The sequence below is a fragment of the Zeus faber genome, assembly GCF_960531495.2.
Source record: "Zeus faber genome assembly, chromosome: 4".
Classification (NCBI taxonomy): domain Eukaryota; kingdom Metazoa; phylum Chordata; class Actinopteri; order Zeiformes; family Zeidae; genus Zeus; species Zeus faber.
This window is the reverse complement of record NC_137191.1, coordinates 25,327,396-25,344,498: the sequence shown is the minus strand read 5'-3', so window position 1 is coordinate 25,344,498 and position 17,103 is coordinate 25,327,396. Positions and strand designations below refer to the sequence as shown.

The 17,103-nt window shown below is 42.3% G+C and overlaps 2 protein-coding genes across 4 annotated transcripts; both read right to left on the bottom strand.

Moving 5' to 3' along the window:
* Nucleotides 1–548: 548 nt before the first annotated feature.
* Nucleotides 549–10,445, bottom strand: rnaseh2a (ribonuclease H2, subunit A). Of its 2 annotated transcripts, XM_079999826.1 has the most exons (10): nt 10,382–10,445; nt 9,278–9,414; nt 8,401–8,472; nt 7,637–7,763; nt 7,447–7,534; nt 7,030–7,167; nt 5,947–6,034; nt 3,441–3,564; nt 2,930–3,127; nt 549–1,370 (listed from the first exon to the last, which is right to left on the bottom strand). In XM_079999826.1, exons 2-9 carry the CDS (start codon nt 9,402–9,404, stop codon nt 2,965–2,967), a joined length of 927 nt encoding a protein of 308 aa, XP_079855952.1. In that variant the 5' UTR covers nt 9,405–9,414; nt 10,382–10,445; the 3' UTR covers nt 549–1,370; nt 2,930–2,964. The 2 variants fall into 2 exon arrangements, with proteins under 2 accessions (XP_079855952.1, XP_079855953.1); XM_079999827.1 differs by lacking the exon at nt 549–1,370 and having other exon boundaries at nt 2,880–3,127.
* Nucleotides 10,446–11,783: 1,338 nt separating this feature from the next.
* LOC307228694 (transcription factor SOX-10-like) lies at nt 11,784–15,971 on the bottom strand. 2 transcript variants are annotated; one of them, XM_079998455.1, is made up of 4 exons: nt 15,879–15,971; nt 14,824–15,471; nt 13,981–14,255; nt 11,784–13,826 (listed from the first exon to the last, which is right to left on the bottom strand). In XM_079998455.1, the coding sequence occupies exons 2-4, from the start codon at nt 15,267–15,269 to the stop codon at nt 13,042–13,044; spliced, it is 1,506 nt and encodes a 501-aa protein (XP_079854581.1). In that variant the 5' UTR covers nt 15,270–15,471; nt 15,879–15,971; the 3' UTR covers nt 11,784–13,041. The 2 variants fall into 2 exon arrangements, with proteins under 2 accessions (XP_079854581.1, XP_079854582.1); XM_079998456.1 differs by lacking the exon at nt 15,879–15,971 and having other exon boundaries at nt 14,824–15,296; nt 15,408–15,414.
* Between the last annotated feature and the right edge of the window lie 1,132 nt (nt 15,972–17,103).

Here is a 17,103-nt window from a genome sequence, read left to right as displayed (position 1 = left end):
AGTCTGCCATTGACAACCACAACAAGGAATGGGTCTCTTTTAGCACGGTGGAGGCAGATTTGTAGTGAGCATGGTTTGAGGTTTTTCCCTGTATTGGTTCCCGTAATGACTTTGAGGCAAAACCAGGTGGGGCCTTGAATTATGTGACCTGTCCAATTCTGCGAGGCTCAAACCAACTGTTTAGAGTGTAAAAACTAGATTTTCATTCTTTCTTTCGATCAACCTTTGTGTTCCAAAAAGCAGCAATGCTACAAGTTATTGTTGAGTCTCCAAGAGTAACGCACTTGCTTTCCACATTCATGTCATTACGGTGGGAATTAGTAGGACATACACGATTGCTTGTAGGATAAAAACATTTGAATCACTAAGGCGATAGTCAGAGCCTTCTGGCTATGATCGCAAAGATTCCCATAATACTTGAACCTTTAACATCAACCTGTTCTGGACAGTTTATTCCAAATACATTTGACATCCAAGTGTGTCATGGAAACTTTGCATCTGGAGTTAATCCTAGGGCGTGAAGTAATTCATCTCTGATTTACCTGAAAGTAATTTACCACATTTCACCTACTGAAACAGGAAACAGTTTTTATGCTTGTAAGCTCAGCTAAACAAACACTTCATTCATGATGTGTTTTATTTGGCAGATCTATCACTCTTAAGAGAAATGATTGCCTGGAAGGATTTATTTCTTAGGCTGGATTTGTCAGAGTGCTACAACCGTATTCATGCAGTGACCGCTCCAAATTTGTTGTCGCCTATATAGATGAAAATTGCATTCATATCCGAAGAAAAGCTTTTTGAATTACATTTTTTTGAGTGTGATTAGCCTAATTGCTACACCCCGTCTTGAAATTGCATTGACACCCTGTATTCTCAAAGTATGTGGACCTGCCTGCAAGTTCACACGATGAGATAATTTTCATCCAGTCTTTGACTGGAGCAGATCCTGGTTTAGCCCCGCCCTGCTCAATCTATTTACAAATCCTATTGACACAGTAGGAGATGGGGCTGCTTTGGTGGATTTCACCTAATCCCCGTTGGAAGTTATAAAAGGGACCAGAGGGAAGGATCAAGGCTGAAAGCAGAGAAGGCTAACGAGACCAAAAACATCTTGGACTACATGCTGATCGGGTCAGGGATCCAGACGCTGCCACCTGAAGCCTGCGGGAGTCCCGTTTGATAGAACTCCAAGAAGTCTCGGGAGTCGCTATGGAAAGCGTGATCCAGACAGCCAGTGCCTCAGTCTCTGACAGGGATGCTTTCTCCAGGAGGGTGCTGAGATTCAGCGCCGGAGGTGCCTCGTCGCATTTTGTGGGGAGCTCCATCATGATTCTGTGCTCGTTTGCCCTTTCCATGCTGGCTATGAACTGTGGGAAGAAGATCCAGGAGTCCAGGCACAAACCTGAGAGTTAGTGTCTACTACCTTGAAAAGATCTGATTTTACTTAATTGGGCATTTAAATTACAAATGGAAAAATGAATTACCATTCATTTTACCACAACCTTCTTATCATTAGTCGACTCGCCTTCAAAATTAGCGTGTTCACACCTGACTGCATATTTTCACACGTTCAAAGTTTTTAATGTGTTAATGTGTGTCAGAGAGAGCCTGAAGGAACAGAGATGGACTGGTCTCTTGAATGGGGGCCAGCGTTGCCTCGTCAACAACAGAAGATTCCAAGAATACAGCGTTTTTTGAGAGGGAGGCATTCAGCAAATGGCTGCTGCTAAAACAATGCTATGCCAAATGTGCTTTGTTAAGCAATAGACAACAACGTTGACAGATGGAAGACTTTGTTTTAAATCAACAAGGTGGGTGGGGGTGGGAGGTGTAGTAAAAGATGTTGCTTCTGTTTTCACAAACAACTTCTATCGGCAGTCAACTATGTACCTTTTTAAACTGGTTATAGAGGAGCATCTCAATGCAATGTATTATGTATAAACAAGAGACTTAAGATAATTGAATGATATTCTCAGAATTAGAGGAAATGCCTGGATGCCGTTTTGAGATTGAAATGTTAAGGTGGTTTGCTTTTTGATTGATGACCTAAACTTTCATTTGTACTATACTGTAGGCTTGGGCAATATGCAATAACTGATTATCAGAATAATATCACTCAATGGATCTTTTTATCTATTATGTCATATTATAGAATCTGTCATTTATGTGATCTCTAAAATTTTTTTTTTTTTTTTTTTTTTTTATTCTCGTACCAGGAGACATTTTAGGCAACATACTCATCAATAATTCAGACTTCAAAATTGATTATTGTGATATGACAATACATAAATAGAATAGGGGGAATAAAGATAATATTGATACATGGCCCAGCACTACTATCCAGTATGAAGTGCAATATTTATATGGGGCAAAATATATAAGCTTTCAAAATGTAACTAAACCTGGATGCGTGTCAAATTACAGTGTAAAAAAAATATAATAATAATAAAATATATATATATATATATAAATAAAAATAATTTAACAAGGCAATTTCCCATACAAGACTATTTGTAGTCCAATTGTTTGTTGTGATTTCAGAATCTATGAAATAATCTTTGCGGTGTCACCATGCAGTGTTTTTGTGATGTTATATGCTTTAATTAAAAATGATTTTCCAGCTGCCAATTGGCAAGCATTCAGCTTCATCTCTAGTAGGCATTTGGATTGATATGATTAACTCCAACAGTGGATTTGGTTGTTGAAGACAACTGATCAAAAGTGATTGTCATGAAATTGGAAATGCACAGATGTAGTTTGTTAAACTGCCACTAGAGGGCAGTATTGGAGTCCCAAACAATTGCTGTACTGTTGAATGCGCTTTCCCTTTGTGATGACTTGAGAATCAAATGAAAACAAGGTGTGTAAAAAAACAATACTGTATAAATATCCTTTATACATAAAAAATACAAATCCAATTATTTACCAAGTCAGGTTTTGTATATTGAGAGAGGAGGACTCTCAGAGGGAGTCCAGGCTCAGCAGCCTCCTCTCTGTGAAGAAGCGGTGTGATTGGTAGGTGGGGTTGGGGGCCGTACTTCCTGCTGTTGGGCTGAAGAAGGACAACATGGATGTGTTGTTCTGCTTGGCTGCGGCCTTCTCCCCATCCTCGTCATCATCATCCCTGAAGACATATTGCACAATGAGGGCGATTTCATACCGGAGCCACAGAAATTCACATCAATAAATCATGGATTGTTTTAGTTTAGCTAATGCTCAAACAGAGCAAATTTTATGAGAGAAAAAAAAACAAAAACAAAGAACTACTGTTAGGCTTTTTCTGACTCTTGCAAATGTCTGTGTAAAATGTCTGTTCCAGAGACTACAAAAAACATCAGCAATAACCACAAAAACTCCTTGCAGTTTAACGCTAAATATCGGTGGTACTGCAGTCACACAAATCTTAGATTTAAATCTTAATCAGCGCTTATCCCTACCAGTGCACTTGGGCACACTTTCCGTCTATCAAGGTCTGTGCCGTGCTCCAACTGAAACGGACAAACTGAGGGAAACCAAACACCGGGTCCAGGTACTTCAGCAGCCACGCTTTGGTTTTAGGATCTGGAAACACACACAGAACAGCAAAAACAACAACCAGGGAGGTGTCCGCATTCCAGTTACAAGCCAGTTTATCGTCATTTTCTGAGTCGTCACACCAATGGATAAGATGTTCGGTTTCATTTGACTACTTTACTTTATAAATTCTTGCGGGGAAATGGCACATGGGAAGCAACAGAGATACACTCCATGGCAGGGGTCGGGAACCTTTTTGGCTGGGAGAGCCATAAAAGCCAAATAATTCTAAATGTATTTCCTTGTGAGCCATATAATATTTAATAAAATTGAATGCAACTTAATGCGTGCATTTTTTAAGTAAGGCATACATTTTTAACGTATGACACATCTCTGAGTACTTAAAAAGCGCTATATATAATACATTTCTCTTTATTTTTCCTAATAATATTGTTGTTATACTGTAGCTAACCAATAATAAATGAAATACTTTTTACCATTAATGCGACTTGTGGGGCTGCATGGTTTTGCTGATGGCCTTGGTTCATACGTAGTAAGGTTAAGCTTCATGTAGGCCTTGAGGCTTCCATCAGTTAAACGTGAGCGTAGGTTGCTCTTAATGTTTCTCAGATGCGAGAAAGACTGCTCACATGCGTATGTAGAGCCAAACATGGTCAATACGGCAGTACTCACACGCTGCATTGTGTGGTTTGTGACGGGAAGCTCGTTCCAAGTTTTAAGAATCAGCTGGTCTTCAGGTTCAAGTTCAAGTTCAAGAGATTATTTGTCACATACATATTGAAGTTTTTTTCCATCTCTGTCCACTTGTGTTCAGCTGATTGGTCCGACTGGAGGCAGGGAGTTTTCTTAATGTTTGTCTGTCTTACAGAGGGGATCGGCGCACAGGCTTGTGAGCAGCCCAGCAGTGGAACACCGTTCCTTCTGTGCCTTAGAGGATCATTATTATTCACAGTTATTATAATAATCCTCAGCGATATATCTAATTGTTGCCTGTGTGCCGCATATTGAAATGAACAATAAAACTCTCGCCATGTCGGCGCACCAGGGCCAGAAAGACTCCGTCTCCCTCCCTAAACCCTCACCTGTGGGCAGAGACTCCCACAAGTGGCGCCTGAGCAGAGACCCGGGAGGGGCAGGGCGCTGAGTAAAAGGCGCCCCGGAGTCTTTCTGTCGTCCGCAGCCGGTGCTTGACTACGCCCCTTTAACGCCACATTTATATTTTGAATTTTATTTTCAAAATTGTAATTTCTCTTACCTGTTTTACTTTAAAATGACACAGAATAATGATTTATTACTTGTTAATTGTGATGAAAAATTTTAGTTCAAAATTGTCTGCGAGCCATATACTGTCATCGAAAGAGCCATAATTGGCTTGCGAGCCATAGGTTCCCGATCCCTGATCTATGGTCAAAGGTATGTGGATACCTTGTCTAATTAGTGGTCGAATGAGAACTGAAGAGCTTAGTGACTTTCAACATGGTGTCATAGGAAGTCATCTTCCCAATAAGTCAGTAAATCACATTTCTGCCCTGCAAATGTAAGCCCCGTTAGTCCAAAGCGGAAACCTCGAGAAAAAACAGCAGCTCAGCTCGCTGAATGGGACCGCTGAGGGCTGAAGCGTGCGTACGAAGCCACAAAAGGTTGCTAGCTGACACCAGTGGAAGAATTCGACTGACCCGCACAAAACTCCGACCTCCACCACGTCGAAACACCTTGGGCAAGGCTGACTGTGAGCTTGGCCTAATCACCGACCTCACTAATGCTCTCATGGCTGAATGGATGCAAATCCCTGTAGCAATGTTTCGACATCGAGTAGAAAGCCTTTCCAGAATATCGGGGGCTGATACAGAAGCAAAGGGAGGGCCAACTGCACATTAATGCTTATGATTTTGGAATGAGATATTCCATAAACGATACATAAGCTTATGGCCATGTCATGTAAAATGCAGTTGGTATCAACAATCAGCTACTTATGTTGATCTTTCACTGTAGATATTCTGATCTGATCTGATACCACATCTCAATAAAAATGAATGGTTTACCTTTAATAACTGATGTGTTTGATGTGGTTTGTGGGTATCGTTTTATATGTGAGGGCTATTCTGTTGATACTTTATTTTGTCTTGGTATCACACCAATTGCTGAATTGCTGCTATTGTTGCATCCCTAATATCTAAAAACCAAGTAGTACCATGAATAGACCCTCTAAACTGTACTGCCCCTCACAAGAAGGAGCAGGAGAAACAAGAGTAAAATAAGTTATCCAAATGTAATCATTTGCTTTTCTTTCAGTGTGTGTGTGTGTGTGTGTGTGTGTGTGTGTGTGTGTGTGTGTGTGTGTGTGTGTGTGTGTGTGTGGCGTTAGGAGAAAACTTGGTTTTGGTTTGCTTCTGATGTGCTCTACTTTACCATTGGGGTATCCTGAGCCGTAGTCTGAATCCAGATCTCCAAGGTCCTCGGTAAAATTCCAGCCTTTTACGGCATGATCCCTGGCCACCTGAGGATCAGCATACATCCTCATCATCAGGCTTGAATGAGAGTGAATTAAGTGATTTGTTTCTAAAGACATTAAAAATGTTTGAAAGCAAGTGCTGAAAACATGTGAAAAGACTGAAGTGTGGCCGTTAGGTTAGACCGTTAAACTGCTTCTCTACGTTTCTGACTCGATGACGTGGAGCACATTTGGCATGGCCCCATCCCCAACACTGTATAAACACCAGGTCGGAATCGGAGCATCAGTGGTGATAAGCTAAGCTAACAGCCCCGAGTTTGGGATAAAACATTGTTTTGGAATAAACACTTGGAGTAAAAGGTGAAGGAGGCCGTGAACTCATGCCAGGTCTTGGCACTAGGGATGCAAATTTAAAGGAATTTCCTTAATTGATAACTGTTAACCTTAACAATCATCAATAATTGTTAACATAAAAGCTAATGACGTTAACAGAGGGCGGCGCCATGGCGCATGGGGACCTATGCAGCATCACGCACCTCTGAGATTTTATGACTTGGTGCGAGGAGCGTTTCTCCTCATTTCATTTCATAATTGACAAGTTGGAGGCAAGACTCACTAAGCTGGTCCACGCATTAACTTTTTGCCGTCCTCTGCAACGGAATTTTCTCGAAACGGCCTGTAACCCAAAGATTAGCGTTTATACAATTACAACGAGACCGCAGATTGTTCAGTTCTTATGGAGACAAAATCGTCATCGATGAAATTCTGATTAGCAATTCATCGTTCGTCGATTAATTGTTGACATCCCTACTTGAAGCCGATCCCGTGGGTGCTCTCGGGCCTGAGCACCCACTGGAAAAATGCAGAGGGAAACAGGGGCACTCCGCTATGCACCCATCAAATTAGTTTTACTTTCTGTACAAGAAAGTGAAGATAATGGGGTCAGAGGACATGTTACAGAAAAAGAACACAGTAGTGAAATACAGTAGTGTTTGAGGGGGGAAAAAAAAAGAAGAAAGAAAACTACGATGGGAGCTGACCTTGGCACAGATGCTGGCAGCACTGACGATGGGGAAGAGGGAGTCGGCTTTCGGTCTGACGGTCACCTCCAGACCCGGGAAACGCTGAGAGAGTTTCTGCTCATACTTCTCTGCTGGACCCACCGTGTCAACAAACACCTGAGAAATGGGAGAGAGACGGGAGCACCGGAATGATAAAGATGACTTCCTTTTTTACTCGATCGTTGTTGACCTCTACATCGTTCCAAGAGTATAACCAACCTGGCTCAGAAAGAAAGATGTTGAATAAACAGGCCCTATGCATGGCACGTAATATATAAAGAAATTGAATGTGGATATATTCGCAGCCCCATTTAATGACACTCGAAGATTGGACCCAACAATAAATCACATTTTGTGTCTGAACTGATATTTCTAAAGTCCAGTTTGTCTGCATACCTCTTTAAGCTGAACACCACTGTCCAAGGCATACTGAACCAGACCAATGGCGGCGTCGTGTGAAAGAGCATTCAGGTTGTATTTTGTTCTAAACAAAAGCAAACATTGAGCATCAGTGTGTGTGTGTGTGTGTGTGTGTGTGTGTGTGTGTGAGAAAGCACAGTATAAGTTTTGACAAAGTTGCAAGTACCTCTGCAACATGCTAGTGGAGATGGTGTTTGGTGAGAGAATCTGAAGAGCCCAACCCACAAAGTCTTTGGCTTCATCTAGTTTCTGAAAGAGATTCTCTCTTTCTGGCTCTGTCAGGGTCTTTGAATCTGGCCGGGAAAGAAAATAAATAAAACAAACAAACATTTATATATATATATATATATATATATATATATATATATATATATATATATATATATATATATATATATATATATATATATATATATATATATATATAACACTGTGTTTTTGTTTTTATGTCTTCTTATGGAACGAAACAAGTGCATATGGAACAGTATGGAACGAAACCGTGCGTTATGGACACTTCCTACATGACCACCGCTCCATGCGTTATGCGCAGAAAATAATCTTAACGGGTCTACGAGTCGTGCCCCGCCCCACAGTTTTAGTTGTTTCATTTGGAGGAATGGGGCACGGCTGTCAGGGCGCACAGAGAGCCTTGAAATCGAATACTGCGCGACTTGAAGAATTTCAGTCGATTGATAGGTTTCCAACTGACGATTCGACTCGTCGACTTTCAGAGGGCAGTCCTAGAAGTTACAATAATAAAAAATATATATACATCAATCATTTCCATGGCACACAAGCTAAATAGAAAAACAAGCGACAAAAAAAATCCTTCACATCTTTTTAGTGTCTACTACACCCAACATAACTGTGTCAAATAAGCACAGGCACTATGTGTGTGTATGCAGCCCTGAGATGCACATGTGGGGTTACCTGCGACCTTCAAGCCCTTGAGAGCCTCCTTTCTAGAAACGGGGCAGAAGCAAATTCCATAGACCATCGGTCCTGGAAGAAAAACACTCAAATTAACACGGTATCTATATCCATATCCCTTCACAACATTATGATCACTTCAGTTCTCATGGGTTGCATTCAGGCCATGGCAGTAGACAGCAAACTGTAGGACAAGATGACTGCGAAAATAAGAAAACAATATGGCTAATAATTGTGCCATACAGGATTTTGTTCTCAAGCAGTTACCACCACTGGGTGAGATCATTTTAACCTCAGGTTATTTTATTCTTTATATATTTTTCCCACGTTTTTATCGTGGCGGGCTGTTGCAGTACATTTCATATGGGGGAAACTTTCGTAATAACTGAGACGAGGAATCCACTCCCTGTCATTTCCAGTTATCGGGTATAATTGCAGTTTCATCCAGCTGGATAGGATCGGCAGAATGTTCCGGAACAGTACTTTCTACCCTATTGTAGAGGCAGGCTTGTCGGAGCGATGCTCCCACTAAAGAGTCGTAAACAGCAACATTCAGAGAAATAAATTGACATTTTGTCAAGAAATTTTGATTGGTCGTGTTATTTTTCGCCACCTTTTCCTGATATCTTGTTTTTATGCATTGCTGTATTTTACTTTGTGGTTTACAGCTGTTTATGTGACAAAGTGTCATTGAGTACCATTGAGTAATGGTAGTGGGCTTGTATGATACAGTGTAGATATTAAGATATTTTACTATCAGATCTGTACTCAAACCTTAGTACATACTGGTGTATTTTGATTTCAGAAGTGTACGACTACAAAACAAAATACTGAACATGCACATTATAAAAGGAAGAGGACTACTATATCAAAGTACCCAGCACGGGCCCCCTGCCAGCCTCGTCAATACCCAAACAGCAATCCTCTGATTTGCAGATATCCGGTATCTCAGAAGCCAGGCGACAGCTGACCGAGTTGTCTGCCTCAAAATCGCTGAGATCCATGACTGCTGGGCTGTAGAGAATGGCAGGAAAGGAATTAGGTTTAACATATCGGATGCACACATCTTAAGTTGCATCACATGTCTGCTGTTGGAAGTTATATAGGTCAACTAATGCAGCCTTAAAATACGCTAATTGCATCTTCCGCCACTCATAGTCATGCAATTTCACAGAATGGTCCTCTCATTCACTCTCTATCCTATGTCTGGATATAACATAGAGCAATGTAATACATTTGAAGACCAATTTTAATGAAACTCAAGAATAAATAATCTCTGTTATTCAATGAAGTGTTGTAGGCAAGTATATACTCAATATATTTTGGAACAGGGGTGAGCATTAGGTAGAAATTGGGTTGGGTTTTTCCATTACTAAGTGTAACTTCTAAGTATGAAGGAGGTATCGGGTTCAGTGGTAGGCTGAGGTTTGTTGTAAATGATGACTAACGCAGTATAACACGACTGAATTTGACAAAAAAAATATATATATATCAATAAAAAAAATTGCAAAGTGTTTGCATTATAATTTATTTTGAATAAATTAACGATTCAAATGTATGACGATATGACGACAGTGGAAGCCTAATATTTGTTAGGCTGTTAGCTGAATTTGAAAAGGACATTTTAAGACACGCGCCAGGGTGTCTGATGGTATCAGAGTTCAACTTGGTACCTTTTAAGACCGTTTTTACCAAACTGTAAGACTTGAGACAGACAGACAGACAGACAGACAGACAGACAGACAGACAGACAGACAGACAGACAGACAGACAGACAGACAGACACACACACACACACACACACACACACACACAGTTACCGCTAACGCTGGCTAAAGTCGCGTCGCTGCCAACAGTAACACAACTAACTGCCAATACAAATGTTTCTAGACTAGGATATCAATGAACGGCTGCAAGCCCGCGACTATGGAACATGCACGAATGGTTCTCCGAGACACGAAAGCATCACAGGCGCCCTCACCACAGCGGATCGCAAGGTTTGTGTTTGTGTTTGTGTCTCCACCGCGGCCGTCTCCTCGCCTGCAGATTTGGCGCGCTTGCAATGGCGTCACCCGCGGTGCATCTCGGGAAATGTATTTCAAGCACCAGCGCGTCTCTGTCGCCATTATACATAATATCGTGATATAAATGACATTTTACCGTGTGTTTGGTTCACTGTGAGATTTGGTTCTATAATAAGACCAAAATATACACACACTTACAGTATATATTACAAACACAGGCTTTTTTTTTTTTTTGGTTTACTTTTAACCCTACTCCCTGGAGCAATACTGGGAGTAGGGTTAAAAAGCACAACAGGGCCACTTTAAGCAGTCCAGCGGTTCTCAACCCCAGGGGCCCTTCAGAGAGGTTCCAGGGGGTCCCTGGCAAAACGATTCAAAGTTCAACTTAATCCTTAAAATAGTTAAACTACAACAAGTCCGCACCATTAGAGAACTGAAGAGAAAGGCATATTTTTTTTATCCTAGTTTCGCTGTTATCGCCCTAGCTACAGTAGCTCTCGACAGACATGGGAGTTTGGACCAAATCATATGTACTGTAGTGAGATCAGATTGTGGTCCCAAAGACAAAATCCCATCCAGAAAGACAGTGGCCTGACACGGCATAATAATATCATTATATATCGTTACATTTTTACCGTATATTTTCATGTCCTCCAAGGTATGGTTCCTTGAAATGACCAATGTAAATATACTTATTGCCACGCTCATGAGTGTATTCCACAGCTGTGATTACAGATAGCGAAAAAGGCGAGCGGAGTTCCTCGGGAGGAGAGGAAAGGGGAAAGAGAGGACATGGTACGCACAAAAGTCCAGTCTTTTGCTCCGAACCTCCCTCTCTCTCTCTCTCTCTCTCTCTCTCTCTCTCGGCCTCTCTCTCTCTCTCTCTCTCTCTCTGAGGCTGAATGGCTCTCTTTGTGCTGAGCAACATGCAGCCACAGACGATTAAATGTGGGGAATTAGTAGTCAATTTTAGTCTACCGAGCACACAAACACAAACTAAAACAGCTTAGGTCGGTGGGACACTGATCAAGTTGTTACTACGGTTCACATGTCAGCAACATTTGCCTCCAGATTTCACCCCTGTCTTGGTAAATTTGCCGTGTGCCATCTTCCAGTGCCAGTTCTGCAGGCGGAAAAGACAATGTCCTCAGACAGGGCTTTATAAATAAAATGATTTAATAGATGACAACAACAATAATAATATTTCAACATTGCTTTTTCTTGTAAGGAAGCAACAAAAATACTCCGAAAATGTATCGCAAACATTTTACAAAACTATCCATAATTATACAAAACCGAAAAAGCAAATGTTTTTGACACACAATGCATTATCACATAAACATAAACAATAAACATAATATGGTGAGAGGGTCAGTTAAACAAATGATACAGTATGCGTCATATATAATAAGAGATTGAGCCTGTGGTAGAACCGTTATTCACATTGCTAGAAAGGAAGAAGGTTATTTGAAAACAATATGAAATATTACAGGAGAAAGCATGCTTCTGACCCACATGTGTTTAGAACTGCAGTACATGTGATTCTAATCCTTAAGTAGGTACCAAAGCTGGCCAATTATCTCAAAAGATTTGTTTGAGACTTAGTTTGTACAAAATGATTTTTACAGTAAATGGACAAATTAAATGCAATGCAACAAAGAGGTATACCCTTTAAAAAAAGCATGAAATAAGTAGTCCAGTGACTAAACTGACGATTTGGTGCTTAAACATTTTGAATACCTTCACCGTTACTCGATCAGGTTGAAAGGATAGTACTTCTCTATTACTATTGGCACAACATGAATAGAGTTGAGGTAATGTGATATTTTGGAGAAAAAAAAAAGCAATATGTTGGTAAGCTGAAAGGCATATTTAAGAATCCTAGTTCCCTCTCTTTTTCCTATTTTCCCCATAAATTGTTGTTCCGTTTAGCAAAGTTAAAGAAAAGACAGAGAGATGTACAGACTGCGTTATCTAAAGATAAAGAAGGAAATGTGGCTTTTCTTAACCCTCAGCTATCCTCATCTGGCCATAGAACACAAACCCAGTGAACCTTATTCTGAAACAAATTTCTCTTTTCCCAAAGCAGTGGTGCAGACGCTTAAGTGTAATATTAAATCAGTCACAATAAAGTTACACAATCAACATACTACGTATATAAAATAACGTCATGACGTCAAAAAACCATCTTCTTTAGTTTGGTTAATATAATTGGATTATGTCAGTCTCTAACCCATGGTTCCTGGGTCATAGCGTAGTCATATAACAGCCCAACATGTACTCAACCTTTACATGCCAAATCTTACTTACCTAACTCATTTTATACACACTTACTGTACATTCCACTTCTAATGGCACTCGTTTGTTTAATTTATTTTATTTAGATTGGCTTTGAACCATTGTTTTACACTCAAATATTGTGTGTAACTCCTACATTTGTAAGGCCAAAGTGGATACATCTTACATTGTCTCAAAACTCATGTAACATCAATATGGCACAGGCACACAGGTATACGCAGATACATGTGCAGGCGCACACATCCACAGACCTACACGCACAAAAACACAGACACACATTCTTACAATTCCCAAATTTATTTTGCTCGGCTTGACTCCTTCAAGGTCTTGTGAGCGTGGTGTAGACAGGCTGCTCCCAGTGTGTGGGACTGTGAGAGGGGGCCACACTAGAGGGGTCTCCGATGGTGGTGTATAGGGGCCTCTGTGTCGGACCCATGTAGGAGAAGGCGGAGTACAGCCCTGGGGCCTGGCTGGAGTGGGCATAGTACGCTCCAGGGGCCTGGTGCTCCCCGTACTCAAACTGAGCCCTGGAGGCCAGGGAAGGGAAGGCAGAGCCGTAGTGAGGCAGGCTGAGTGGGGTGTAGGTGACGTGGGTGCCCGAGGAAGGAGAGGAGGAGGACTCGGCGTAGTGGCCCCCAGACGCCGACTCACTCTTGATCTGGGCCTTCGAAGGGTCTGAGGAGGAGGGCGAGGCCTGAGGCTGCTGCTGCTGCTGCTTCGAGAGCCAGGCAGAGTGCCCGCTGGCAGCGGCAAGGGCGTAGGCATACGACGTTGCGGAAGACCCAGCAACTGAGGCACCGGCTCCACTCTGCGGGTGGCCGTTCGGGGGAAGATACTGGTCGAACTCGTTCACGTCAAAGGGCTCGATGTTGGACATCACCTCATGGCTGATCTCACCAATGTCCATGGTGCCGAAGTCGATATGGGGTTTGGAGCTCGATGACGAGGGGCCCGCGGACGAGCCCTCTGCTCCCACCCCAAGGGCTCCCCTGGACCCTCCCGATCCCCCGGCTCCTCCCCCCTCTCTCTTTGCCTCCGCCAGCTTCCCAGACTGAAGCTCTGTCTTTGGGGTGGTGGGAGGTGTGGGGGGGCTGTGACCCTGACCTACGGAGGGGGAGAGAGGATCAGCAGTTAGGTTAGGACTGTGTTGCGTCAGGGATTGTTTGTTTGGTCACAGCTGTCCTGAAGTTATTAGGCCTATTTTCTTTTCATAATTGTGCTTCCTTGATCACAAGTGGAGCCTCTTTAGAAAGCCTACCTGCAGGATGGTGATGGTGATGGTGGTGGTGGTGGTGTAGGTCGCCGAGGGGAGAGCCAGCTCCACCGTTGTGCTCCAGGTGGAGGGTCTTGTAGTGAGACTGGGAGTGGCTGGCCTCCCCATCCCCCTGGGCGTCAGACTCACTGGCAGGACCAAGTTTACCGTTCTTGCGTCTCCGGGGTTGATACTTGTACTCTGGGTAGTCCTTCTTGTGCTGTTTTCTCAGCCTTTCCGCCTCTTCAATGAATGGCCTCTTGTCGTTCTCGTTTAGCAGTCTAAGGGGGTAGAGAGAGGGGGAATTTAGGGGTTTCAGGAACTCAAGATTAATTTGGCTTTTTTCTCGCATAATCTACCATCCAAAATTATTCTGGAAATTGTGAAAACATTTGTTATCCAACGGCATGATTCATGCTGAAATGCATCATTAAAACCTGACACGAAAGCCTTCAGTGTAAGGCCCTGTAGGTCAGGGTGTCAAAATGTGGCTTGGTCAAAATGTGACTTAATTTGGGTCATGGGTGATTGGAGGTCTGTGTCTCTGCATGACCAACACAACCCACTCATATGCTTTTTCGGCTTGAAAAAGTTGGAATCAAACATATGGAATTGAAGTTTTTTGTTTTTTTTTACAATGTTTAATTTGACGAATTTCGTTTGATTTATAGGAACAACATTGACTCGATTGACTCTGCTATCTTTAATCTTTATATATATATATATATATTTCCTTTTCCCCAAATCATCCCAAATCCGGCCCGCAGGCCATATCTTTGACACCCCCCTGCACAGGACCCTCAGTGTTTTTTTTTTTACGGGAGACTCTCCTCAATGCGTCATACAAACCTCCACAGTTTGCCGAGGGTTTTACTGAGCTCCGCGTTGTGGAGGTGGGGGTACTGGTCGGCCAGCTTCCGGCGCGCCGCCTGCGCCCACACCATGAAGGCGTTCATCGGCCTCTTGACGTGCGGTTTGCTCTTGCTCCCGTTGTTCACCCGCACGGGCATGGGCACCAATGTCCAGTCGTACCCGTCCAGTACCTGGCTGACCGCCTCACGGATGCCGATGGGGAAGCGGTCGTCATCCTCCTCCGTTTTAGCGACGCCGATGATCCTGCCTCCGTCTTCTTCTCCGCCCTCCACGCCACACAGCGCGGTCAGCTGCTGCGCCGCGCCGCTCAGAGGGGAGCCGTGGCCGGCTGACGCACCGCGGTGCGCCGGTGAGGGGGAGTGACAGTCTGAACCGCCGGGGCTCAACTCCGCCTCGGAAAGACTGTGCTCCTCACCGGACATTGTTTTAAATAAATAATAACGAAAACCCTGATTTTTTTTTTAAATGAAATAATAAAAGGTAAATGTGGGTTATAAGAAGTTTGAGTTCAACAGTGTTGGTCCTGCTTTATTCAAGGTTTTTCCCGGGAAAAGCCATACTTTTGTGTTAACGATCCTCAGTCCTTTGTCGTCTTTTTTCCGTCTAATTTGGCAATCCGTGCACCTGAAATTCAAATAGGTGTAGGTGGTTAAGGCAAATAATTTAACCACAAAAACACAGCGTTAATTGTACAAAATACCTCCACACTGGAGGTTTAGAGTATAACGTTGAAATCAAGGGCTGCGCCGTTATGTATTTGGTTTATTCATCCCGCACAGACAGGTGGTCGTCCGTAGTTTTCCCTCTCTCTATATAGGCTTATATAATATATTTATCGCTTTATTTCTAGTTGCATTTTCGAAATTCACACGAAAAAGAACGCGCAGCCCAATGAAAACATATGCCCTCCTACATTATTTTTATTCTAGATTACGCAACAAACGTGAAACACGCAAAGTAAAAATAATAAATAGTTTCCCTTCACATTTTTTTTTTTTTAAATCAAATAAATATATAAATATGTAACTCACCAATTCGGACATCCAGTGGTTCAACGTGCGCCTGCCTGTGCCGCTGGCTCTCCGGTCCCCTACCCCCTCGGTTTGCTCGGTTTGCCCGGCGATGAATGGCCGCTCTGTGTCGCGCACCGGAGCTTAAAGAGCGCCCTTGTGAGGAGAAGGAACGAGAGAAAAAAAAAACTGATTGAAAGTGGAAAACATTCCCAAAGAGGCAGCATTCCAGCGCACGGTCAGTGCCACCCCTCCTGAACGCGCATTGGCCGTTTAATCTGCTCGCCGCTCCTGACTGGAGGAGAGGCTCCGCCGGGGCCTGTCCGTCCGTCAGCGGGAGTTATTTCCACTGAAAAAGAGGTGAGATTTTACATCGGAGTGGCTTTAAGTGACTCTACAGTGCGCCCATTTAGTGCCAAAATAAGGCCCGTTTTGTTGCTTGTGTTGACACGCTGCATCGAATAAATAAACAATAATGAGGAGGCTTATTTGTGGCGAAATTACGCGACGTTTCTCAAATATATCAGGGATCGTATAGTTATGATTTATACGATTATTAGACCTAAACTCGGTTTTTTTCCTTCTCAGAGGCTTTTCTGGGTTTTTTTTTATATGAATATTGATGAGAGATTAAAAAAAACGGATTCGTAGTAATAGGTGATTTACTATGATCCTGAGGAGGGATAACCGGGAAGTAACGAAAATGAATCAATAAATAGGTGTGTGTTGACGACGTGGAGTCCTTTATTAATAGTTTATTACCCCGAATTTCCTCCCTGGGATTTAATAGTATTATCTTATCTTATCGTATCTTATCTTATCTTATCTTGTCTTATCTTATCTTATCTTATATTTTTCCCTTTGTGTTTAAGAGTTGAATGCCAACCTTTACTGTGGATAAATGTGTAATATAATACAAGTGTAATACATGCGTGGCATCATAATTGTATTAATTTCGTTCGGGATTTCTCCTTCAATTAAGTAAAAGAAAAAAAGCTGAACGCATCTTAACTTACGCTGGAAGGACGATATGAGACGGAATTACTCTATGTCATCCCATTATCTCTATTTTAGTAAGTCATTAATGGCCTATTAATCTCGAAGTGAACATGACATCACATCTCTAATCGATACACGCTTGTTTGAACGCATTCATTAAAAAAAATGTTTTGAAGAAACTGTCGCTAAAGGATTATTATGTCATTTCAAAAACAAAAAGGAAGTCTTATCTGAACGTAAATAATCG

Coding starts and splice junctions, on each gene's coding strand:
- LOC307228694 (XM_079998455.1), bottom strand. CDS start 15,269: ATGTCCGGTGAGGAGCACAGTCTTTCCGAGGCGGAGTTGAGCCCCGGC. Junction 14,256..14,823: donor ACCCTCGGCAAACTGTGGAG/GTTTGTATGACG, acceptor CTACCCCCTTAG/ACTGCTAAACGAGAACGACA. Junction 13,827..13,980: donor TCACCATCACCATCCTGCAG/GTAGGCTTTCTA, acceptor CCCCCTCCGTAG/GTCAGGGTCACAGCCCCCCC.
- rnaseh2a (XM_079999826.1), bottom strand. CDS start 9,404: ATGGATCTCAGCGATTTTGAGGCAGACAACTCGGTCAGCTGTCGCCTG. Junction 7,168..7,446: donor GTGGTGTTCAGCTTAAAGAG/GTATGCAGACAA, acceptor CCCATTTCTCAG/GTGTTTGTTGACACGGTGGG. Junction 6,035..7,029: donor CTGCCAGCATCTGTGCCAAG/GTCAGCTCCCAT, acceptor GCTGATCCTCAG/GTGGCCAGGGATCATGCCGT.